The sequence below is a fragment of the Sprattus sprattus genome (genome assembly GCF_963457725.1).
Source record: "Sprattus sprattus genome assembly, chromosome: 17".
NCBI lineage: Eukaryota > Metazoa > Chordata > Actinopteri > Clupeiformes > Clupeidae > Sprattus > Sprattus sprattus.
In genome coordinates this window covers 16,626,658-16,652,684 of record NC_137915.1, presented here as the reverse complement: position 1 = coordinate 16,652,684, position 26,027 = coordinate 16,626,658, and the positions used below count along the sequence as shown (strand labels likewise).

General features: G+C 44.2%; 1 protein-coding gene across 1 annotated transcript; it reads right to left on the bottom strand.

Moving 5' to 3' along the window:
* Nucleotides 1–265: 265 nt before the first annotated feature.
* On the bottom strand, nt 266–15,870 carry zbtb47b (zinc finger and BTB domain containing 47b). Its single transcript, XM_080854840.1, has 7 exons — nt 15,797–15,870; nt 6,282–7,565; nt 5,769–5,960; nt 4,676–4,823; nt 3,488–3,603; nt 2,425–2,569; nt 266–1,922 (listed from the first exon to the last, which is right to left on the bottom strand). The coding sequence occupies exons 2-7, from the start codon at nt 7,482–7,484 to the stop codon at nt 1,492–1,494; spliced, it is 2,235 nt and encodes a 744-aa protein (XP_080710966.1). The 5' UTR covers nt 7,485–7,565; nt 15,797–15,870; the 3' UTR covers nt 266–1,491.
* Between the last annotated feature and the right edge of the window lie 10,157 nt (nt 15,871–26,027).

Here is a 26,027-nt window from a genome sequence, read left to right as displayed (position 1 = left end):
CAACCTGTCTGGGTAACACTAGCGTGTGATTGGCTAATTTAGGGTCACATGACCAGATTAAGTAGAGCTCTTGCTCTCCATAAGACCTTTTCACATTTCCTCTCTCTCTTTCTTTCTCTCTCTCTCTCTCTTCCTCTCACACACACAAACACACACACACACACACACACACACACACACACACACACACACACACACACACACACACACACACACACACACACACACACACACACACACACACACACACACACAAACACGCACATATATAATTCCGTTCTAACCTATGCACTGCACAGGGTTCCTCAAAGAACTTTTCCAAAGCCTTTAGCATGGCATAATGTACCGGGCATTACAAAAAGTAATTCAACTCTTGAGAACACAAATAAAGAACAGTATAAATATCACTAGGGTTAAAAATAAGGTGCAGGGCAGATTATAAATGTCATATCATATATGTAGAAGTAGTAGTAGGCGAGCTCACAGGATTTGGTTATTGCAATGCGGTAGGCCTATACAGAATACATGTTCTGACAAATCACAATTTGGTTATCACTACAGAACAGACACTACTACTTCATTGTTGAAATGCTGAAGGTGGCTGTCGGGACCCATTCCTGTCTACCGTCTTGACTCGTCTCCATGTGAGGGTGATATCTGGGCAACACTGAGTGAGAGTTCAGATTCAGGACACATTCAAAGTTCCTTTTTTCCCCCCATCACCATGTCCCTGTATGGTTCCTCTGTGGGGCGAGTGAGAAACTCCCACAGGCCTCCTCAGACATGACTGGAAGTGACGGAGATGGAGGTACGACAACGACAACGACGACGATGACAGACAACAACAGTCAAATGAGAAGTGAAGCTCCGGTGGCAGATCCGGCAGATCCCGGCGTTCCATGTCTGAGGGGAGGGTGAGGTAAACAAGCATGCCTAGTACCATGATCTGAAAAACCAGCATTCAATCCACAAACCGCCCCTTTGGCTCTTCCTGTGGTAACCTAAGGTGCACAACTGCTGAAAGTCATCATTCCCCAACTTGTTTCTTTGAAACCATCAGGTTGCTTATGGGAAGAATTTAACAAAAAACAAGCTAAGCTTGTTGGCAAAAAGAGACAAGGTGTGCAAATGACAATGAATGATTACAAAGAAAAGAGTAAGACATACGTAAGGACCTTTAAAGGGTGTGTGGAGCTTAAGTTGTTAGTATATAGTAAAAAATAACCTCTGTAGGAATATGCTGTGTATGTATTGGAGTTAAACACCTTGAAGATATATAGCTGTGCTTCCTTGAGCAGTTTGTGAATTCCTTTGAAAATATACTGTTGCTATGTTCTGTAGTTACCAAAGACTCTTATCTTTGGGGAAAGACCACCTGACCTGGAGGTTGTATACTGTAGGTAAAGTTAGAAAAAAAGTAAACCGAGAAAAAAAAAAGGGATTTTCACACGCTACTTGTAATGTGAATATTAGCCTGTTGTGGCTAGTTAGCTAGTTGTTGCTAGAGTTTATCCTTCCTGCAGAGAAGAGGGGAGGCAGGGGTGGCAGGTTTGGGGATGGGTGCAGCCCCCCAACGGAGTGGAGGAGGGGCAGGGTGAGGGGGGTGCCATGGAGGGGACTGGAGGTGCCCCCCCCAGCTGAGGTCACAGTTGGGGCGGGCAGTGCCAGCTGCGCTTCCACCGAGTCACCACCAAGGGGAGCAATTGAGTCCAGGCCAAGAGGGTTGCTCTCGGAGAGCATGGGGTTGCTGACCCGGAAGCACTTCTCCTTGTGGGCCTTGAGCATGTTGGAGAAGCGGAAGCGCTGGCCGCACACGTCGCAGGGGTACGGCTTCTCGCCAGTGTGCGTGCGGCGGTGCCGCTTCATGTTGGGCCGGCTGGTGAAGCTCTTGCCACAGATCTCACAAATGTACGGCTTCTCTCCTGCACACAGCAGGGAAACACACAGCACACTGTAAGAAACAATCTACATCCTACAAGGATCCTGCCTTTTGTCTTTATTATACAAGGCCTTACAATTCTAACATGATCCTCTACTAAAAAGGTTGTTTAAAGATCTATTCTATCAGAGTGTACCAAGACATCCATCAGCGTGCTGAACTCCTGCCCTCCTTGTGGCACAATTATGTCAATCTTATGACAGAGGGGTTTAGGTAAAGCAGGACCACACAAGACCTTTTGTAGACATTTACACAATAATTCCTGCTCAGAGAGTTAATTATAAGTACAGCTGACTATAAATCAGGTGCATGTCTCTCTCACCAGTGTGGATATTCATGAGTGTGTGTGTGTGTCTGTGTGTGTTTGTGTATATGTCTCACCAGTGTGGGTCTTTGTGTGTGTGTTTGTCTGTGTGTGTGCCTCACCAGTGTGGGTCTTTGTGTATGTGTGTGTGTGTGTGTGTGTGTGTGTGTGTGTGTCTCACCTGTGTGAGTCTTCATGTGCTCGTCGAAGTACTGCTTCATGTTGAAGTCCTTTCCACACCACTGGCACATGAACTGCTTGTGGCCGATGTGGATGCTCATGTGAGAGCGCAGCTGGTACTTATACTGGAAGCGCTCGCTGCAGTTCTGTCAAACACACATGCATTCACTTTACATCTCTACAATCTCCTTAAGGGTTGTGTGTGTGGTTGTATGTTAGGGTGTGTATCTGTGTCTGTGTGTGTGTGTGTGTGTGTGTGTGTGTGTGTGTTTGTGTGTGTGTGTGTGTGTGTGTGTGTCTGGGAGGGAGGGGGGGGGGGGTTGTATGCATGTGGGTATGTGTGTTGTATAGTTATGCATGCATGTGTATTTGCATCTATCTGTCTATCTCTGTGTCTGTGTGTGTGTGTGTGTGTGTGTGTGTGTGTGTGTGTGTGTGTGTGTGTGTGTGTGTGTGTGTGTGTGTGTGTGTGTGTGGGGGGGGTCTACAGACAGCTCCATATGTTCCCTGTCAAAACCTTTTCTGCACTCGGCCGAGGCTACTTAGTTCTTTGGGGTCCAGTGGAACAAGAGACAAAATGCAAGACCTGCATATCTACGCCGCAGTCTAAATTAAACCCACCGGGTATTTGACAGCCTACAAATATTTTCATAATGCAAGTCTGACATCAGGACCAATTTACAAAATGCTGATATCCAAAACTTTTGAGAGTTTCCTTATGTAAGAGGTTTCTTTTAGAACGTGATTCTCATCTCTGCTCTGCTAGGCCCTTCACCCTTGCATATCTGGTATCTATTCCAGATCCAAGCGCAACTGATTAAAGTCAATGTAATTATACGGTTCTTGATTAGCTAAATCAGGTGTGTTCAGCTAATCAAGAGTGCCTCTTGCACCTGCAGAGGTAGACAGGAAACATACAGAGACGGGTTTCCACTGGGGAACCACTGATTTAAGATTACACAACCCTGTAACTCTATAGCATGAAACACATATGTAGGGTTCAACAATGAATGCATAAATATACCTAATGATGCTGTGAGGTGAGACGTTTCTGTCAGCCTTACCTCACATTTGAAGGGCTTCTCTCCAGAGTGTTGCAGGGAGTGCACCTTCAGAGACATGCTGCGCTTAAAGGACTTCCCACAGGTCTCACATGTGAAGGGCATGTCTTTAGTGTGGGCTGAGGACATGTATGAGAGGGAAGCAATTAATACCCTCACACACACACACACACACACACACACACACACGCATGCATACACACACACACATATACACACACACACACACACACACACACACACACACACACACACACACACACACACACACACACACACACACACACACACACACACACACACACACACACACACACACACACACACACATACACATATACACACACACAAAGGATCAGTGATAATTAGACCCTCCACTAATCCCAAAGGAAAATTATAATTAAACTCATATGTTTACTCTTAAAATAGAAACTCATTAATAGAAAGACCATCAATCATCAATTAGCAATCCGGAAAGAAAATGGTTGTGAGTCTGATTGTGATTGCAGGATCCCTGTGCAATGTTTTCTCACAATAACTATGGCAATATAAACAACAACAACTGGCCATTGTCCTACTGAAAACTTAATTGAGAATATATTAAATATACTGATGTAAGTTGAATATATACATAAATACACTACATATTTTAGAGTAAGCGCAATACTGTATATATCTGAAATGTACTTATCTGTTTTGGTAATTACACTTCACGTAAAAATATATTTGTATGTAAAATATTTTTCTGCTACAAGACCATGTTTGCCTAACCCTAGATGAATAACTGCTACTTGTCACTCCGGGAGCATAGTGCTCTCAGGCCTCTGCTGGAAGGAAGCACTTCCAGATAAGATATTTCCTCCATTCTGCCAGGGGAGATTAAACAATGCGAGTCTTGTCCCGGCGTCCGCATACTGCCACGTTCTGTGAAAAACAGCAACATTTGGGGAGGCTATGGCCCCACAGACTCGAGATGGTCTGAAGAGACTCATAAAAGTCCCTTGTTAGTTTGTGCCAATGGCCCTTAGAGACCTCATCAGGGCAGATAATGGTTTGTATGATTCTCACAGTTGTTTATGAAGCCAGGGCGGTCCACAGAAGTGCTGAATCGCTGAAGGGATAACATTCTAGAACCTTCTGGAACCCTTCTGATGACACAAGTCTGATGCAATTGACCCGAGCAGCACTCACCGACCATGTGCTTCCGGACGTGAGCCATGGTGTAGAACTTCTTCTCACAGATCTCGCAGGAGAACTTCTTTTCGGCGTAACCATGCACAATCTTGTTATGCTCGTGCAGAGACCAGAGCTTCTTGAAGGCTTTTCCGCAAGTCACACACTGGAAAGAAAGACACAGTTGAGCCTTGTGAGATGGCTGCAGAATGCATGTGGGAACAGAAAAGAGTCTCACTGAGACCATGAACATTTTCTTTGCTGAGAGTGAATCAACATTATGAGGTTATTTGTCATTTTATGTGAATTGTGGGTAGTGAAAATCTGACAGAGCCACAAATCCATCACAGTGAGTGTTTATGCTCTCAAACTACGTACTTAAAATCCAGTCCTTTGTCTTGTTAATGGAATTTTCACGGACGCTGTTTTACAACTGCACCCTCCAACAATTCTGCAAAGTACAGTATAAACTATGCGCTTGTGTGCCTGTATGCGCTTGTTGAATCAATTACCTACATATTAAATCAAATTAAGACCGAGGCGAAACAAGCAAAAGGCCGGTTTTTAAAGCGAGTGCTTGTCAGTGAAGAGAATGCCATTTTAATCCATAGGCAGCATTTCTTCCACCATAACCCTCTATTTGTAATAATAACATGAGGGGGAAAAACTGGAAAGGAAATGAATTGGCTGTGTGTCTGTGTTCCAGAGAGCCAGCTGCTCCCTGAAGTATGTCTGCGTACAGGCGCGCAGATTACTGCCATCCCTCACGCCAACCTTGTCATTCCCTTTGCATTGGAACAAATGAATGGCTTCCATTGCAGAAGAGAAGCTGGAGCTGAATACAAATAGCTCAGACTGCTGAACAACAACATACGTCCAGCCCTGGGACAGTGCTGTCATTCAACCTACCACATATTCAATACACAAAGCAATCAGCTATAGAATGTAATTAATCTCCTTAAATATAATTGTCAGACTTCTCTTTCTCTCAACTCAGCAGCATTAGTTTCTTTAGTTCACTATTTACTGGTGTGTGTACTGGTGTGTGCGGGTGCGTGTGCGTGCGTGTGTGTGTTTGTGTGTGTGTGTGTGGGTGTGTGTGTGTGTGTACCTGTATGCTCTTCTCACAGTTGGTCTGGTGATGCAGCAGCAGCTCACTCTCAAGCAGGAAGCGTTTGCCACACTTGGTGCATATCTGCATGCGGTTGTGCGTCACATTCATGTGCTTCTCCAGGTACCAGCGGTTGTTGAAGACGCGCGGGCACTTCTTACAGGGGAAGTGCTGCTTCTCCTCCAGCCTCACCTGAACCACAACAAACACAGCTAAAAAGCCTCTCTAAAGCCACCTTACAGAGGATGCACGATGGATCCATACATCTAGAAATATACTCACCAAATCACTACATCAAATTATTCATTCACAAATAAATGTAATAGTAGACTGTATACATAAGTAATATAGTACAGTAGGTATATATGAGTAGGATATGGGAAGTTAAACATAAATGACAGAACACAATCCTATAGAAATATACAGTACCTAATGTAGTACTAAAGTACAGTAATACAGTACCCTAATCTTATTGTGCTATACATTTGTTATTGGTATCTGCCATAAGTCTACCTTCTGTCCCATGCTCTCCTGCTCATGTTTCCCACTCTTTCTCCCCTTCTGACGGTCGGACAGCCTGGCATCGCCCAATCTCTGGCGCATGGAAATGGTTGCCGCCGCAATTGCAGCGGTCCTGGTGCCACGGCGCAGCCTCCCTGCCACGCCCATCTCGTCCCCTGGAATGTTGTGGTCGTTCTCCTCTTCCTCATAATCATCTTCTTCATCGTTGTCATCATTGTCATCCTCGCTGCTATTGGCCAAGAGTGCATCTTTCTGGTTTTCGGCATCCTCCCTTCCACCAATATCTGCGCCATCTGCGTCATTGTCATCCTCCTCTTCCTCCTCCTCCTCCTCCGAATCGGGCCGGTTGTCGTGGCGGCGGCCCAGCAGAACAGTGGCATCCGTGGAACAGCTCTTGCCCTCCGACCCCTTGGACACGTTCAGCGTCTGGTTGTTGAGGTTCACCTCCACAATGATCTGGTCGCGGTTGAAGGAGGCGTGTCCATCGTGCGGCCCCACCCCCTCCGTCTCCAGCCCATCCTCCATCCCACAGAGGCCCTTTCCCACCTCATCCTTCTTAAAGAAGTGCTTGACCTGCGGGCTTGAGCCGTGGCCCTGGGCCAATGGACTGACGTGGTGCACCTGTGCTGCCATGTGGTGCTGCGATCTCCCTCCTCCTCCTCCTCCTCCTCCTCCTCCGCCCTCCAGCCTCACTGAAAACGGACTTCCCCCTTCTCGCGTGTACAGCTTCCCGAGCTCCGCCTCCTGTTTGATCTCGCGGTACAGCTGGGTGGGGGTCGCGGTCAGTCCTGGCTCTCCCCGGCCCTCCCGATTAGCCATGCCGGCCGGTGTAAGGCCCAGAGATTGGCAGCCGATGAGCTCGTGGCAGGAGGCTGCAATGTCGCTCATCTGTAGCAAGGTGGCGGCGTTGAGCACGTCCCTCACCGTGCCGCCGCTCACCAGCAGCCTGGAGGTGTAGATGAAGTTAAGGATCTGGGTGAGGCCCTGGCTGGTGAGTGCCTCCAGGGACAGGTCCACGCGCCGCAACTCCTGGTACTGCTGCTGCTTGCCCTGCGTGAAGAGCGCCTGGAAGAAGGGGCTGTGGGCGGCCAGCACCCCCTTGTGGGCAGGGAATGTACTGCGCTGGCGCACCAGCACGAGGTCCACGTCGCACAGGTCCGGCTGGAACAGGCGCTGCTTGTTAAGCCTGTCCATCAAACGCGCAAAGTGCTGGGCCGCATCCTCCGCCAGGGAGAACTCCTCAGAGGGGTAGTCAGTAGTCTTCTCCACGATGAGCTGCAGACAAACAAACAAATAAACAAATAAATAAATATATAAACACAAGGTCAATGTGAGCTGCAGTCATAAATACAGCAAAACCTCTACATGAATTCCTCTAATTCCAATAATCCAGTTCATACATTTTGAGTAGGATTGGTGTTTGTGTGAGCATGTCCTATTTACAGAACAGATGCTACAAGTCTGTTGATCAGTTTATAGTGTTTACCGAACTCTCATGGCTAATGTAATGACTGTTTAACTTAAATATTTGAATACTTCCCTTTGTCAAGCACACTGTCACCTTGTAGTAAGGACAAAACAACATTGTCAAAGTGTCAGTTTTCCTATTTAGATAATCCGTAGCAGGCCTATGTTTGACACATATGCAAATGTTTTGCAAATATGGTTTCTTTCTTACGTCTTGTTGCGTTTCTATTATTATACATATATTATGAAATAGGACATAAGAATATAAATAGCAATATACAAACAAACAATATAAAGCACATAGATTACAAACTTTCAGCATCTTTAATCTCTGCATTTCATATATTACAATTACAGAAGGCATCCCAATAATTACAAGCACGCGATGAAGTACAGTGCAGACACAGGGGCAGCGGGCGACACTGAAAACTGCAGACTGCTCAATCCAATACCCATCCCCCCTCCATCCCTCCCTCCCTCTCTCTCTCTCCTCCACCTCCTCCTCTCACTCCCTGGCTCTCAAGGTGGGTTTATTTTAGCACAGGAAGGGCAAGGTTTCGATCTCCGCTGGATCTGCACGTCTGGGCCCACAGAACAGACAACCCCTCTCTCGTCCATTCACTTGCTCTTTCCACAAGGAGGAGGTGGGCGATTTGTATGCAAAACCGCCCTTCAGCTCTTAACTCCCCACAAACACCTTTCTCCATCACTACCTCTCTCTCAATCTCGCCCTCACTCCCTCTATTTCTCTCACTTCTCCCTTTCTCTTTCTATCCCATCCTCCTTCTCTTCTCTTTTCTATCTGTAATGCTCTTTTTCTCTCTCTGCCTCTGTCTCTGTCTCTGTCTGTCTCTTTCTCATGACTACCTCTCTCTCTGCCTTTGCCTTTCCCTCTCCTCCCTCCCTCCCTTTGTCTCTCTCTCTCTCTCTCTCTCTCTCCTTGCATGAGGGCTTCACCATTATGCTGAAGACAAAGCATGCAGGCACTATTAGGAAAAGCAGGTGGGCGAATAAATAACTGCTCTCTGAACAATTAGGTCCACTCTAACTGTGTAAGCAAGCACGGTACAAAAACACACTGCTACGTTCAGGACAACTCACTTCAACAATCAGTTTCAGCTGACGTGTTTCTATAACAATGGAGTCGTCAAAGAAAGGCAACGTGAATAAGGAGGGGCAAGGCAAAAATCAATCTCTAAGAACCACTTCAGTGACAACTTAACCGTAAGAACTTAAAAAGATATGTTGATGCCACACAACAAAGATGTATGTTAGTGTTTGTAATATCTTTTGTGCTACTGACGATCCACTGAAATCCTTCTATGAAAATGTGCGGTAGAAACATATTTATGTCTCGTAGTGTGACAGCTCTCTTTCATGATGATGAGAGTCCCTGCATTCAAACACTGGCAAATTGATTCTTATCTCGTTGTTAACCTTGGAAGATTCGACGGTCTGAAGATTTCAATTACAGTTTTATCTTCGCCCAGATTTCTCCTGAGCTTTATGTCTGTCACATGCGCTCGAATAGGCCCTGGGATTGAGCTATTGTTCAGTCCAACTGGAACACACACACACACACACACACACACACACACACACACACACACAGTAAACCAGGACCAAGTGATAAGACCAAGGACTAAGGACTTGGACTAAGAAGTGAATTCTCTGGACTGAAAGATTCCTAGCAGGATGTACACCAAAAATGGATGCACACTGTAGGCATTCACTTAATGATGATAATCCACGTAAATTATTTACTTTATGTGGTAGGATGTAGATATTTGATATTTGACACTGATATTTGACTGTAAATAATAAATGATAACAAACTTTATGATCTTTCAGTCATACGCTTTTCTCTGACCAGAGGCTTAGTCAGAAACGAACACTTGGCATGGCTGGTAGATCAGGCTGAACATACATTGACTATGGTAAACAATCTGTTGTGTTTGCTCTTCACCCTCACTGAAATGTCAGAGGTCTGTCTGTTCACCAGCCAAGCAAACAGTGCCACTAACCACAGCTCAATCAGAAGCCTGCACATGCATCATTTATTAAAGCACAGCCCTAAACAAGCACACAGGAATCACTGACATGCCAAGCCAGCGGTATCATTTCAGCATCACTCTCTCTCTCTCTCTCTCCTTCTGTCTCTTTCTCTGTCACTCTCGCTCTCTTTCTCTATCTGTCTCTCTCTCTTTCTCTATCCAAATCCCTCTCTTCCACTTCCTGCTGCAGTCTCATTCGTTCTATTCATTCCTATTCCATCTCTCAGAGGCTCAGTTAATGGTAATTCTTTGGGCTTCTGTTGGTTACATTTGATACTAATACTGCTATTAGCAAACCACCCGACTCTTCAGCTCTACAAGTTTCAGGTCGAGTCCACACCCGTACCTGACCATCCATCCTGCCCCCCCAACATACATCTCCCAGCATCCTCTCTGGTATTAACACAAGTTCCACATCACTGTCCAAATAGACAGCATCAACTCTTGTCTTTCTTTCCCACAGGCACCAACACAAGTGGCAGAAGGCCAGGCAGGGTGGTATGCACTTGGCCAGGGCAAGCCGTTTCAAAGGCCAGACAGGGCACGGCCACAAAGCCCAGCCTGAAGAAGAATGCAATTCTACCCCCAACCCCTAACTCTTAATTTGACTTTCACTTGTGAAAGTGCTGCAGCACTCGGGGAGCGTTTACTAGGCCATAAAAGCATTTCCCACGTTTACGGCTGCTTCCAGCCAGGCTCTTAACGCAAGGTCTCTCCTCAGAGCACTGCTTTAGAGAACCACTGGGCCATTCAGAGACCTGGATGAGACTACGACCAGAGGAGCTAAAATGTCTGATTTGACTCTGGTGCAGGGGAGGACATGAGGACAGAGTGGGTGGAAGAGGCAGAGGGTGGGGGTGGGGTGGGGTGAAAGGAATTGACTGAGAATGTGTGATTGAAAAAGTGAAAAAAGGAGATGGTGAGAGAGTGACAAGGAGAAATGGAGAGAGTTAGTGATTGAGGGAGAGAAAGAGACTGAGACACACTCATACAGTTAGAGAGAAAAAGGAGTTAGTGCAAAAGAGAGGGAGAGAGAGAGAAAGAGAGAGAGAGAGAGAGAGAAGGACAGCAGTTCATTAAGTTTGACTTCCCCCTGCTTATAAGGACACTGTAAGCCAGTGGTAGTTGATCAAGCTGTCTAACAAATCCCCCAGCTTCTAAAATGTCAGTCATGAGTCCACCACATGGGCATAGCACTTCATGAACTCAAAACACAGACACAACCCTGAAACACATTTCATAGTTTACTAACATACATGCTACACTTAAATGTTAAACGACACAAAACAACTCAGGTAACTGGTGATCTGCAGTACATACACAATGCACAGTATAATTAAATAAATGCACCACTCATGGTTAACAATTCATTTTTATATTGCAGGACGTTCCAAAGATATTAACTATTCAAATACTCAACAATACTTAAAAAAAGCCTGTATTGGTGAAGTACATGTCAAAGTCACCATGGACTGCTGATGTAGCACGGTGCAGCTGGTCTAATTCACTTTTTCACAATCAGCCTGATGTACTGTATACTGTAGATTTATTTATATTCATGTGGGGTAATCCTGTACTTGACACTAAGACCCCCCCCTCTCCAGTAAAGTTGTGTGTGTGTTTGTGTGTTTGTGTGTGTGTGTGTGGGGGGGGGGGGGGGGGTCTGGCATCTCAGGGGAAAAGGCCAAGAGCTTTATCTGCCTGGGGAGGGAAGTGCCCAGTCAGCATTCCCCCCTCTGTCCAGCAAAGCGCTCCTGACAGGAGCCCTGGGTGGCGATGGCACGGTGACTGGCACTCACAGCGAGCGGAGTGGGCATCGCGTCAACTCCCATCACCCTCAGCAGGACACAGAGACGGGACGAGGGGAGGGGAGGGGCAGTAGGGCGGGAGAGCGGAGGACAGGAACTGTCACCAGACGGGCCGGGAGACAGTGACCCGACCAAGAGTACACACACACACACACACAAACACACACACACACACACACACACACACACACACACACACACACACACACACACACACACACACACACAGACACAGACACAGACACAGACACAGACACAGACACAGACACAGACACACACACACACAGACACACACACACACACACACACACACAGGATGGCCAGGAGTCATCAACTCATCAACACACCTCATAGGACCTGATGTTGGAGGTGGGCTGATAATTAGGTACCAGGAAGTAGAGTATACAATATAACTGCATTAACCGAGCCATCATGTGGCTGTCTATTTACATATGATTTAATGTGTACATACCCATGTCAATGCATGCACAGTCACAGTATATAAACAGGCAGATGCCCACCAACAGAGGAACAGTGTGCACTATGTCTACATACTATACAGAATTTAGTACATGTTTGACAGGATATTCATGTTCTATACGTGGGACATAACTAATTATAATGGTAAGAATTGGTAATCATAAAAGATTTACACTGTTATCAGAATGAGAAATGCCAATAGCATCTATGCCAGCATCAAACCCATTGACAGTCATATGACATACTGTACCTATCTACAGTGAATGTGTATGTAAGTGTGTTTCCAGCTCCCCCCCTACCCCTCTTGAAAACATCAGGGGAATCCAAAGAAGGCAAGAGAATTTTAAGTGTTAGGTGTGGCACAGTAGCTTGAGATTTGATTCTTCTAATGCAAACCCCATGTCAGTAAAAATCTAATCTTAAAATCTCGAAGACATTATAAAAAGATGTCAAGTCCCAGCAGGATGCCCTTTTGCACTCCTGTTCCTCCTTTGTGGCCCTCCTGTGCCAACATGCTGTAAGAATTGATCAGCTAGCCTGGCACAGACGACGGACAGACCCACGAGTAAGAATCGTGATTCGCCACGGAGCGTTAGCGCCACAGTCTCACAGCGTTACCTGATCGGCCACGGCCGACCGGCTAGCTCTTTCCTGCCCCATGAAAAAGCCCTCTGTCCTCCCCTAATATGCAGCCTACAGGAAACGGGCCAAGTCGACACAGAAAACCACACTGATGACCTCCTGTGAAAGGCCGCTATAAAAGGATTCCAGTGATGCTTCAGTGAATCGAGACGATCAGGATTCAGATACGCACAGAGAGAGACTGCAGTAGGCCTGTGCTGCAAATACAAAATACCTTCATTAAGGCCCAAACCCACAACCCATGGAGAGATAAAACACTAGTGCTGGTCTAAACATTGACACATCACATGACTTTAGTTACATATATCAGATGCCCATGTGTCAGGAGTTTAAAGACTAGCCTTTTTCAAGTAAGAAACGGCCATCTTGTTTGAGGTCTGTAACTGAGACACAACAGGAGAGAGGGACCTCCCAGCAGACCTATTAGGTGCTTCTCAGTAGTTCTGTCTCAGGCTCGTTTGTTCTGCTGCTGCAGGACAGTCCCCTGTGTGTCTCCCCTCTCAAACAAGCCAAGGTTGAGCTGAGTTGAGCGAGAAAAAGAGAACAAGTGAGAGAGAGCAGAGTTGAGAGAGAAAGAGAGAGAGCAAGTGAGAGAGCCAGGTTGAGAGAGAAAGAGAGAGCAAGTGAGAGAGAGCCAAGTTGATAGAGAAAGAGAGAGCTAGTGAGAGAGAAAGAGAGAGCTAGTGAGAGAGAGCTGAGTTGAGAGAGAAAGAGAGAGAGCAAGTCAGAGAGAAAGAGAGAGCAAGTGAGAGAGAGCCGAGTTGAGAGAGAAAAAGAGAGCAAGTGAGAGAGAGCTGAGTTGAAAGAGAGAGAGAGCAAGTGAGAGAGACATTGCTGGAAAGGAAAGAGGGATGGCCAGGATGGGGAGGAGAAAAGGTGGGTCGTCTGGACGGTGTGTGTGTGTGTGTGTGTGTGTGTGTGTGTGAATGTGTGTGTGTGTGTGGGGGGGGGGGGGGGGGGGGGGGGGGATTGTGTACATGTGAGTATGTGTACATGAGTTTGTATGCCACCCCTTGAACAAACACACACACACACACACACACATGCACTAACACGCATACACGCAGACACCAGCAAACACACACACAAACACACACACACACACACACACACACACACACACACACACACACACACACAGTCACAATCCAATCAGGACACACTGTGAGCAGTGACCTTGGAGGGAGGGTAAAGCACAGATGCAAAGAAGCCCCTGTAGGATCCACAGAAATAACAGCCCTGCTCCTCTACGGCATGACTTATAGCCTGAGCACACATGCTTCCACTGCACACTACACCACAGTCTGGAGACATAGCCTGTGTCTGCATGTGTGTGGACTCTAAAAAGCTGATGTGAGTGAGTATGTGGCAATGTGTGTTTGTGTGTGGCAATGTGCGGCAATGTGTGTGAGTGTGTGCATGCGTGTGTGTGTGTGTGTGTGTGTGTGTGTGTGTGTGTGTGTGTGTGTGTCTTAGTATGATGACGGAAAGACAATATGTTGACAATATGTTTTTTGTAGGTATTGGAGGGTATGATGTGAGAGTCATGAGAGAATATGTGTGTACATCAGTGTGGCTATCTGTATAATAATGTGTGTGTGTGTGTATATGTCTGTGCCATTCACAGACCAGACAGTCTGGGTCACGTTCTGAAGAGCCATTGAATGCTGATGAGAAGACTGCAATAAAACATGCTAATAAAAATCATTGCTAATGACAGGTGCAAGGCCTCCAGCCACTGACGGCCCCTTACGTCTGTTTGAGGTCACATATCTGCAGCCTGTAGTCCGGTCTCCCTGTCTCCCACTCAGCACCAGCTAAATGACAAAGCTGATCAGCTAACACACTTAAGCCAGTCAGCTAACTAACACAGCAACTTTGGTAATGAACCTGTCCAGTGACCGAATAACTTAGCCATGATTTGCTTTGTCTTTTAACAACAGCTACGTTTTTTTTTTTAATTCTAGACGTTAGGATTTGTTAATATGGCAAATCAGCAAAGCAACTATGGCCTTAACCCAAAGATAATACAGTCTGAGTGTACAAAACCTAGTACACATAGTGGTATACAGTAATTTAATAGTACATAATAATCAGTAACGAGTACAAATAATCAGGCAGTTATTAAAGCACCCTCACAGTTTACTAGTCAACCACAGCCAACCAGCAAATGAACACTGAGAAAGCCAATGTGCCAAATAACACAGTGAGTGTGTTAACACTTCTCATCATCTCTTACAGTCTCAGTGGCACCATGATCTGTGGGCACCCTGTAAAGATGCCAGATCCTCCAGAAGGAGAGACAGCAGCTACGGCACCACGACTTACTTTCAGCTACATACAACGCTAGGCTACATCATGGACCATGCACAAAAACGATAAAGGTTGCTTTGGTCACACTTTATTTGGATGGCCCCCTATAGACCGTCTGCAGATAAACAAACCATCGGTTAAACTACAGTTGATTTAAGGTACGGGTTAGGGATTTGGTTTGATTAAGGTGATTAAGGTTCGGTGAACAATAAGACCATTTGTAAAGTCTCTGTAGGTAGATTATCCAATTAAAGTGTTACCGTCAATGGCCTACAGTATTTATTTTCCAGATATACAGTTTTCATCAGTATGTGTGCCCCCTTTGGGCTGAACCCATAATCTTGGTGTTGTTAGCATCTTGCTATAAAAGCTAAGCTGCAGGAACCCTGAATAAGATCATGACTCAAATAAATCATACAGAAAAACCAAGTGAGCACTAAAGGAACATGTACTCAAGTAAGTGCTAGCACTAAAGGAACATGTACTCAAGTGAGTGCTAGCAGTAAGAGATAAGGTACTCAAATAAGCACTAGCACTAAGGGAACAGGTATTCAAGTGAGTGCTAGCACTAAGAGGTAAGGTATTCAAGTGACTTCTAGCACTAACGGATCAGATACTTAACACTTGGCTTCAGCAAAGGACTGCCTTGAAAATAACTGTAACTATTCTAAGTGGTGGCTTGTGTGTAATTAAGTGGCTCAAATGCTTCAGCTGAGAAGACATTGAACTCGGGGTCACTCACCTGTCCAACAGATTTAGCAAAGCTGAGGGGCACACCTTGAGTAAATGGAAAAGGTTCTCTCTGCCCAGCAAAGAAAGCACGACCTCCTCAATGGCACGGACTGTGAGATAAAATTCACAGGAATTAATATAACAAACAAACCAACAGAGTTGTATTTCTCTCTGGGAAGACTGAAATTCAGCTGTCTTCATCTGATATTCATCATATGTCTCTTTCATGAGTCTGCTGTCTGAAATGTATTGAGGGACATGGAAAATATTCTGAAGCTTAACTGTCCATAAATATTATAGCAAAAAAAGGGCTAATCTGATTAGCATTGCTATGGATCTGGCCCCACAACTATTCTATATCAATAATCACAGTCTCAGAGAAAGCACAGCAATTTCTCACCGACTGCACCGTTGATAGAACGCAAGATATTATTTAGGAGTGTGTAACGTTTTAATCTATATGTTAATGCCACTGTACGAGTAACAGGTTCCTCCCTCAGAAACATCCTGCGGCTACTGGTGCCTGAAATTGCTACACAGACACAATAAACAGATTTCACTTATCGTGCCTCGGGGTCTAATTCGGAGGCCCTCCATTTATATCCTGAAGCAAGCAACACTGTGGCAATTGAATTTCCACAAACATATCAAGCCCCGTCCACATGTAGGGGTGCTAAGGAGTAAATCAAGGCCTATTTTCCACCAAGGTATGACCAGTGGCCTTGATCTATGGGATCAAAGCAGACTGGAAGTTGAGGGAGGACACTAAGCCCTACCTGAACTGAAATGTATGTGACGTAGGGGACCACAGTAACAGGACGCCAGAGTAAACAGACATTCTTTCCCTTTCCGTCCCTCTGCATTTAATTTCTTGACTCTCTCTATCCCTCTCTCTCTTTCCCTACCACTTATTTTCCTATTAATCTTTCTCTCGCTCCATCTCTTTATTTGTCTATCCTGCTTCTCTTTCTTTCCATCCCTCTTTCTCTCTCCTTCTGTACCTGTACCTCTCTCTCTCCTCCTCCTCCTCCTCTTTCTGCCCCTCTCCCTCTCTCTCTCTCTCTCCCCCCTGCCTCTGTCTCTGCGAGAGGTTGGAGGGTTTACTCAGCTCTTGGCGGCTGCTGCCAGGAAGTTTCTGCCTGGCCTGGTGAGCTATGTGAGTAAGAGCTGAGTCAGGAGTGCCGGCCAAGAGAGGAGCCTGTGGAGCTGGCATCTCCTCCCCAGCTCATAAAACACAAACACAACAGACCCAAGCACCATGTGTGCAGGCACGGACAGTCACGCACGCATACACACATATGCAAATACACACACGGGCAAGCAACACACACACACACACACACGTATGCAAAGACACACATGCACAGACATGCAAACATACAGACACATGCAAACACACAAAACCAAACAGGCACAGACAGAACAGAACCTTCCCATATAAACACACACATGCACACACACACACATGCACACAGAAAGACAAGAGAACATTCACATGCGAACACACTAAAAAACACACCCACGCACACACAAATAAAGACCAATGTCCACACAAGGACACTCACATACACTGACAAACGCATGTACACCTTAAAACAAACACGCACAAGGACACACTCTGAAGAAGTGCACAGGTTAACACTAATGCATGCAGACACACACAAAACAGATGTTAGTATAAGATGCACACACAGGAATAAACACCTCTGTCAAAAGATCACACACTCACACAAAGTTACACCAAAAGCACACAAACACACTCACACACACAAATGCCTGCAATCCTCATAGACACAGAACCAGTGCTGTTCCTACGGGGGTGGAGCAACCCAACCCTAAGAAATCCACAACATGATAATAAACCTGTCAGATAATGAGAAGCTGACAGAGGCTGTTGCCAAGGGTGAAGGCAAAAGATTAAAGGGCTCACCTCTTTAAGTCTCCCAATTGCTTTTCTGCAAAGCATCACATACGCCAACTAAGGTGCTGGTATATTTGATAAAGTGTCACATGAAGTTCCAACACTTTGATAATTCAGTAACAGTAGGACAGAGGATACTACTGAAAAACAATGGCTTCTGAAACAAGGACAATTACAGCCAGGTAGAATCCAGAAGGGCCAGATGGAATCCCCCCAAGTAAAAGACATAAAGAACCATCAGCTGGAATCAAATGCATCATCTCTGGAAAGGCTGTAAATCTTCAGAGGCAGAAACTCTCCTGAGCTTATCTCTCTCTGCGGTCTTTCGGTAAAAGCAGCCCCTATCTGATTTCATATCTAACAGATCTTTAAGCTAACTCCCTGCAGGGATCTGATAAGCATGAACAAAGGACAGGGGGCTTTTTTCGCTGTTAAGATACATGGATTTGATTTAACTTCAAAAAACACGGACTCTGCAGCACTGTAAGATTAAATTGACAGTGCACTCAGAGTGAACCACTGCAATTACTTTACAGAACTGAAAGCTAAAAATATGGAAGCAGGAGACGGGGAGAGGGGGGGGTCCTCTATGTCTCCCCATCTAAGCTAATCAAACAACAGATAATGTTTTTTTTTAAAGTACAGAGAAAAACCATGCCACACACTGCATTATCATGAATGAGGCCAGTGCATAAAACAAACAAGATATAAGATTATCAGCGCGGCAGTTTAGAGAAGGCCAATTATCCAGCAACCTGCTGAGGCTCAAGCAAGCCCAGCATTTACGTTTGCTGCAGAGCAATACATTCGGCCCAGGAGGGGATCTAGAGTTGCCACAGCATAGCACAGCACAGCACAGCAGCCCCGAAAATAAGAGAATAATTACATTTGCTGAGTAGTTTGACCTTGTGGTCGGCAGCAGAGCTGTTGTCTGCGAATGTTATCCCTCGGACGCAAAATAGCAGCACCTATGCACTTGGTTTCCAGGGGAGAGAGAGTCCATTTCCTGCTGGGGCTGGCGAGAGAGTGAGAGAGAGTGAGAGAGAAAAAGATAGTGCGAGAGAGAGAAAGAGAGCAAGCATCTCATGTGGCTCTCTCCTCAGAGCAGGAAGGGTTGCACTTGTCACAAGGACTACTGTGACCCTCTCTCCCTTGCTGAGCCGCTGAAAGACAGCAAAGCCTCAAAGTCGAGGGTGGGCAGGAATGTCCTGAATAGGCGGTTACATAAAAACCCCAGCATGCAGCCATAACTGGTCTCAGCTACAAAAGGGCCAACCAGGCTCTTAAATGCTGCAAGACTAGTGCTATATGCAATTAGTGCGTGACTGTTTTTTTGTTAGTTTGTGTGTGTGTGTGTGTGTGTGTGTAACAGATGAAAAAAAGCATTATAACGAGATCCCATAATGATGAGACAGGGACTGAGATTGAAAACTGTGATTGTTGATAGCACATCTTGAATTTACAGCATTTTATATCACATTTCCAACTACTTTATTTCAACAATTCAGGTGAAATACTGTCATATTATGAATGTTCCATTACACTAAAGAAACATAGTTACTTCCTTTTAGCATATACTGTCTAATTGCTAATGAGAGAGGGTGTTTGCTAATGTTTGTTAGATATCTTACAACATGTGTAATGTATTTTGGAACTGCCAAACACCAAACAAACAATCTTTTAGGATTTTTTTTATGGGGGATATTACTATATTATTATCTAATCAGACCAACAGCCACACTCTGTCACTCTATGTGTGTGTGTGCGGGTGTTTGTGTGTATGTAGGCTCGTGTGTGTGTGTGTGTGTGTGTGTGTGTGTGTGTGTGTGTGTGTGTGTGTGTGTGTTTGTTTGTTTGTTTGCCTGATGGAGCCTGCTCTGTCCGCTTATCACACAGCTTAGCCTCCTAAATGGTGGAACGCCCATTTCTAAAATATCTTTACCCATCCGAAGCCAAAGCGAGAGCGGCCAGGGTCCCTCTGTCCACTCGTGACCTGACCCACATATTAACCCAGGCCTCCAGATGTGAACGGAGTGGACTGTGGGATTACTCCATCACTGCACCAAGTTCCACATGCTTTCTAAATGAGAGACTCGAAAACGACCAGTCCTTTTTGACTCTGACTTCCCACCCCCCCACCCCACCCCCTACTAAAAAGCTTAACCCTCTCCATCATACTGCTTCCATCCCTAGTTCACACACACACACACACACACACACACACACACACACACGCACACGAAATCAGGGCTTTTGAATGCACCCATTCATGTCAGACACGAAACACTATGGCCTAATGTATTTTCTACAAAAGCTAACACAGGAAACTGTCGTTGCAGATACGGCAGCTTGTCCTTGTTTTAGAAAATATCATTACATAGGTTGAAATAGTATATGTGGCAATCAGAACTGAAATAATGTAGGCTATGTGCCGTTCCCTCTGCTGAGGAGGATTAACTGGAACTCTAAACAAAAATGCATATTCTGGCTGCTCACTCAATATCAGGAACGCTTTTAACTGCAAAGAGAAGTATACACTCTGAATAGCCATGTCAAATGCAAGAAGTACAAACTGGTCTACAAAGTTGTTTTCCTCCTGTTGATTATATTAGGGTTAACTGAATGAGACTGACTACATGCCGTCACATAAAACAGGGTTCGGTTCTCCTAGGAGACCTGGGTCGTTAGGTACACTGTAAATAAAAAAATACGTCGTTGTTTAGGATTATGTATAATCTGATTACCCCTCGACACTGTAAAACATACTGGACACAGAGAGAACACGATTAGATAAGTACAAGCACTAAAACAACGTTATAGGTCTTCATTTTTATCAGAGTTTTTAAGAATTGTATGCCATGTCACTGTGGCCATAACGCAAAACTTTACAATGAACAAATTCGAATTATATTCCACAATTATATTATCGGGTTTTTTTTTCAGGCTGTTATTTTGCAGTAGTAAACATTTCATCGCCAGAAATGTCTTTGCCTATGTATGAAGAAAGAAAATGAACTTTTGGAAAAGACTGCTATAAACTGGCCAACGCATTGGACTAAAAGACAAATATAAATGCTGTGAAAATTCCAAAAACTAAACATGAATCGTTAGTGCAAATTTGTGCATGAAGCAGTCCCATCCTTCACACGCCATTTGAGGTCATAACTTTTCACTCAGTCTTTGATGATAGTCACCTGCGACACGAACAGTCCTACGCCAAAATCTCAAAAACTAATTTAATTCACATCATCAGCACAATGCTGTCGGTTGGGACGATTTCAACTTGGACCACTGTCCGAAGACAGAAGCCCCTTCAGCACTCGCCGGCATTTAGACTGCACATCAATGTCAACAAATATGCACCAGTCACGACCTGATCCTTTCTGAAGCTCTGTGATATGACAGAATTAACTCTTTGTGCAACAATGTAGCTATTGTAGCCATTGCATTCTTGTAAAGTGTCCAATTTGGCATCTGTGTCGGCGCGTCATGCAAGTTACAAACTTCATTAGGGCGCAACATTTTCACCGCTGACAATTATGCCATCTGACGCTGAATTAAAACGAAACCACTCTGGGACAAAAACTAAGGCAAGTTTCATCGGCCTAGCCAAGTAGCTCAAATTTGGAAGAGATCAAGAAGGGACTGAAAAATAAACAAAAAATGCTCGCCTCTACTGTACCATTTTGATCCAAGATATTGCAGTGCAATGGAGTCCCCAGATAACTCCTTTTACGTCGGACTTCCGCTCGCCTCGAAAGTATAGGCTGGATTTTCACATTTCTTCAGTTTTTTCTTCCCCTCAGTCTTTTTCGCCGTGCTAGCATTCAGACAGACAAAAATGCAGAGGCTGCTTTTGCAAAAGGAACTGGTGATTGGAGCTCAGGGATCATATGGGCTTTTTGTCAGAAGTTTTAAAGGGACATTGCACTGTATTAAATAAAGCATATTCTCTGAATGTTTGGATGTTTCATATGTTTCTTTTATACTTGTAACTTTAGATGAATCACCTGAGACTCGTTTGAATATGTAACGGTAGTAGTAACTTGTACCTGACTAAATACATTGTGAAACGCTGACCCACTGTGGCCTCTCCAGAAATTCTTAACTAGAAAAGTATTTCGAGGTAAAGGGTTTTTCAATGAATGGTTAGGATTTGTTTTAAACCGAAAGGCAATATGTAAGTATTGAGGACCTGGTAATTAACTGGGCTGGACACGATACAGGAGAACAGTGATTTGTATTATACAGCGGTTGATTGCTGATCAGTCTCTGCACTGGATTGAATGGTTATACGGAGATCGTACAGCATCCAGGCGCCCGTCACTGAACCAAGTCGATCGAACAAGCTGCTAACCCCTGTAACAGCACTGTAGCTTTTGAGTTAGACTTCAGAACTAGAAACAGATTCGGTCCATCCGTGGAATATGCAAAAAGATAAGAAAAAGGCCGTGGCAAAATCCTGTGCCACTCATAAAAAGTAAGAGAAGTATTCGTCAAAAATAGATTGTAGGTATCCAAAAAAATGACCCTACCTAACAGGTAGCAATATACATTAAAAGCCAGGAGCTATGGCTGAGTTACCAATTGAGTGGAGTCAGATTAATTATGGTTGTACAAAGAAGGGTAAGGAAAAGTAACCCATTTTGGAGCCAAATAAAGAACTAATTGTAAAAGAAAATCAGCATGGATTATTTCTATTAGGTGTCCAGAACAACATACTAAAAGTCCTAAGAAATCCTAGTTGAGGGTTTAATTCTCATCAATCCGAGATGTGTGCTAATAATGCCAGGCAACAATACACCCTCAAAATGTATTTTCCCCCTCTTTACTCCTATCAAAAGAAAACTTTACACAATGAAAGTACCCACGAAAAGTAAAATGTTTTGCATTACAAGATTCTTTGAAAATGTATTGTAATATGCTAATGAGCTATACACTAATCGAACATGCCCAAAATACAACCAAATAGGCTTAATTATTTCCTTTACTCCTAATACAATAAAACTTTATAGTAAAAGTATACATGAAAAGTAACTTTTTTTGTATTACAAGTTTCTTTTGAAATTCATTTGAATATGCATATAAGCTCCACACTTATTGAATATGTCCTAATTTGCATAGTCAGAAACACGCAGGTACTACCAAGCCAGGCGGTTTTTAGGTTAGAGGCCACTCTAAAAGCAGCATTTCCATCACCCATTGGCAGTAGGATGATTGGATGAAGATTGGGCCGATGTATTTGTCATACATATGAATGGTGTTTCTGCCTATGCAAATTAGGATATATTCAATAAGTGTGGAGCTCATGTGCATATTTATTTCAAAAGAAACTTTCCACTTGTTTTTGTCGTTCATGTGTGTTTCCTCATCTGCTTTCACAGGTTGAGTTTTTACAGCACTGCTCCTGTCCCTATACATCAGCCCCTGTGTCCGTTCAGCTTTGGAGGGAACGATGGGGAGTTCTCCTCAGAGTGTCCCAGCTCTACTCATCAGCCTGTCCCCATACAGTCCACACAGACACAGCAGCGTCCACAGGAGCTGACCACTAACCACCTTACCATCGTAGGCGGACCGACCAACCTGCTGAAGGCTCCTTCATCAGCTCCTTCTGCGTGTGAAGATCCTCCTAGTATCAAGACAGAGGGCTCCAGGTCTCCAACACCTCCTGGTAAGGATTTGTCTGCTGAAAAGCTTCCTATGTGTTTCCATCCGAGTCCTTGTTGTCCTGATAAGGCGGATCTAGAGATGGATGCAGTCGATAGTTGTGCCGACACAGGTAATGGACATCAATACCTGCCTCTGCACAAATACAGCTAGCAGATTACCTGCCAAATCTGAGATATTGTAAAGTGCAGACTGTGCTCAAATTCAGATAATTCAGGCATGTATTTACAGTCGTAAAGGTGTATTTACCTGAACAGTCTACATTTAACTCTGTTGCATCTTGATCTGCAGACACAGCAGGTTGAGTTGATACCTCATTATCATAATGAAATGCTGTAGTGATCCTAAATAAGTCACCATTATCCAAAACAGAAATCCTTGATCATGACTACTTAAGCGAACATCATGGGACAGTCTTTCCTTACATATACAGTTTCTCTTGAAAGTATGTGAACCCCTTGAGCAGTTTACAATGATTTTCCTATTTTATCATCACCATTTTTCCATATATGAAATATCAGGTTTATGTTTATCAATTTGTTTAGAGGGAATTGTGTGAGTAGTCAAAAAACTAAATGAAACATGGAATTAGTGTATGTTCAAAAATTAGTGAACCCCCAGCTGCATTGGTAGAGTCAAGGTGATTAGCAGATTCAGGTGAAACACATTTGGGGGCTTAATTAGTTAATTAAGCAAACCAATCAAATGAGACATCCTTAGGAAAATGGTTGGGCAACACAGGTTAAAAGAGAGAGGCATCCAAACAAACTACTGTAGTGGCAAGGTGTACCCACACAGATCAACAATGCTGAGAGGAAAGGAGAAAGCCGAGGATATCGGGAAGAAGGTACTGACAGCCCATCAGTCTGGGGAAAGCTATAAGACCATCTCCGAAATATTCCAGCTCCATCCATCCACTGTAAGACAAATCATTTACAAATGGAGGGCATTCAACATAACCACAACTCTGCCTAGAAGTGGACGCCCATCAAGACTATCACCAGAAGAATAATAAATCAGGTAAAAGCCAACCCACACATCACCTCTTAAGAGTTGCAGACCTCTCTGGCAGCATCTGGGGTAAATGTACACGTGTCTACAATCAAATTTTTTAAATTCTCTAAACGGCATTCAATGTACTAACACAGAATCTCTACTCTATAATGTCCAAAGTTCAAACGCAAAAGAAGGCTCCTCAAGGAGGAGTTCAGCTTTGTTTAAACCAACGTGTTCTCCCGTGGTAGATCAGTTCAACATTGAAAAGGAAATTAAACCTACGCGTCTTCTACCACGTGTACTGTCCACAAGATGGCAGCATTTATCTAGCTAGAGCTGCTAAAGCTACTACATTTAAGCAGCACATTTCTAAAGCAAGGCAGAACAGTTACTGAAAGCCAAAGTGCAGACCAGATGCAAACAAAAAAAAAGTTAAACTTAAGTCAAAAGGCGAAAGATCCAGGCAAACTAAGTATTCCAAAAAGACAAAGCACAGTAGATCCAAACTTAGAAATCCAAAAAGGGTAAAGCACAAAAGATCAAAAATGTACCCTACACGGGCAGAGTATCCATAGAAATGAGGCAGAGAAGTAATACAGCATTCACAGACTTAAACAGGGCTTAGAGTTTATCAACAGACTTATGGTTACGTTCTGACAGAGATCACAAGACAGACTGAACTTAAATACCAGAGGGCAAACAGATAATTGGTTGAAAGCAAACAAAGGGCAGGAGAAACCAATCAGGATAACAAATAGGCTAATTAAACAGAACAGGTGTGGTAGACAGTGACTGGAAAATCCAGAAAGTGGCAGAAGGCAGCGAAGTTCAGGACAACACAAGAGAACACATGGCATCACAAAAAACACAAGAGGGCACATGGCGGCCAGAGTCCCTTTGCTTAGCAGAGAGGATACTATCAATGTCAGTAAATGCACACTTTACAGCAAATCAAACAAACATCCAAATAAGGAACAGATCAAATAAGGTCTTACCTGCACTTCCTCTACCAGGTCACAGTGCACGACTCTTGGGATGACGGAGATGCGGAAGTTAAGAGGGAAGCCAGACAGAAACCATCTTATATGATTCTGAAATATTCATGATCTGGCAGACCCTAAAACACGACGGATAGGTTTAGAGCCTTTTCATGTAGACTTTACAGACTTAATTTACATTTTTTGGGGGATAATTTTCACACTTAACACGTCTTAATACCATGTACACTTTTTTCCAAACTCTTCACACAGTGTGCTTTTTGAGACGCACACCTCAGCATATCAGATAACCTTTGGTGCAAAATGCACTATAACCACCAAAACACTTCATACTTCACCCAAAAGTGACTCATGCTGCCGTAACTTTGTCAAATGTTCTCTCTCAGGAAGACTACTTTGTCACTCAAAGTACAATGTCCTCAAAAACACAGACAACTTGAAGCATTGCAAAGTGCATATATTATGTGTTGCTGTATCCTCTATTTTTGCACAGTTTAGTGTTGCACAGCTAATGAAAAGAAATTATGAATGAATGACACCTCGAACACATAAAATATGTAATATGAAATGCAGTAGATATGAAATTCAGCTATATGCCTCAAGACACCTCCATGCTAAATGTTCTGAGGTACACTATAGCACAAAAGAAGTGAGCGGAA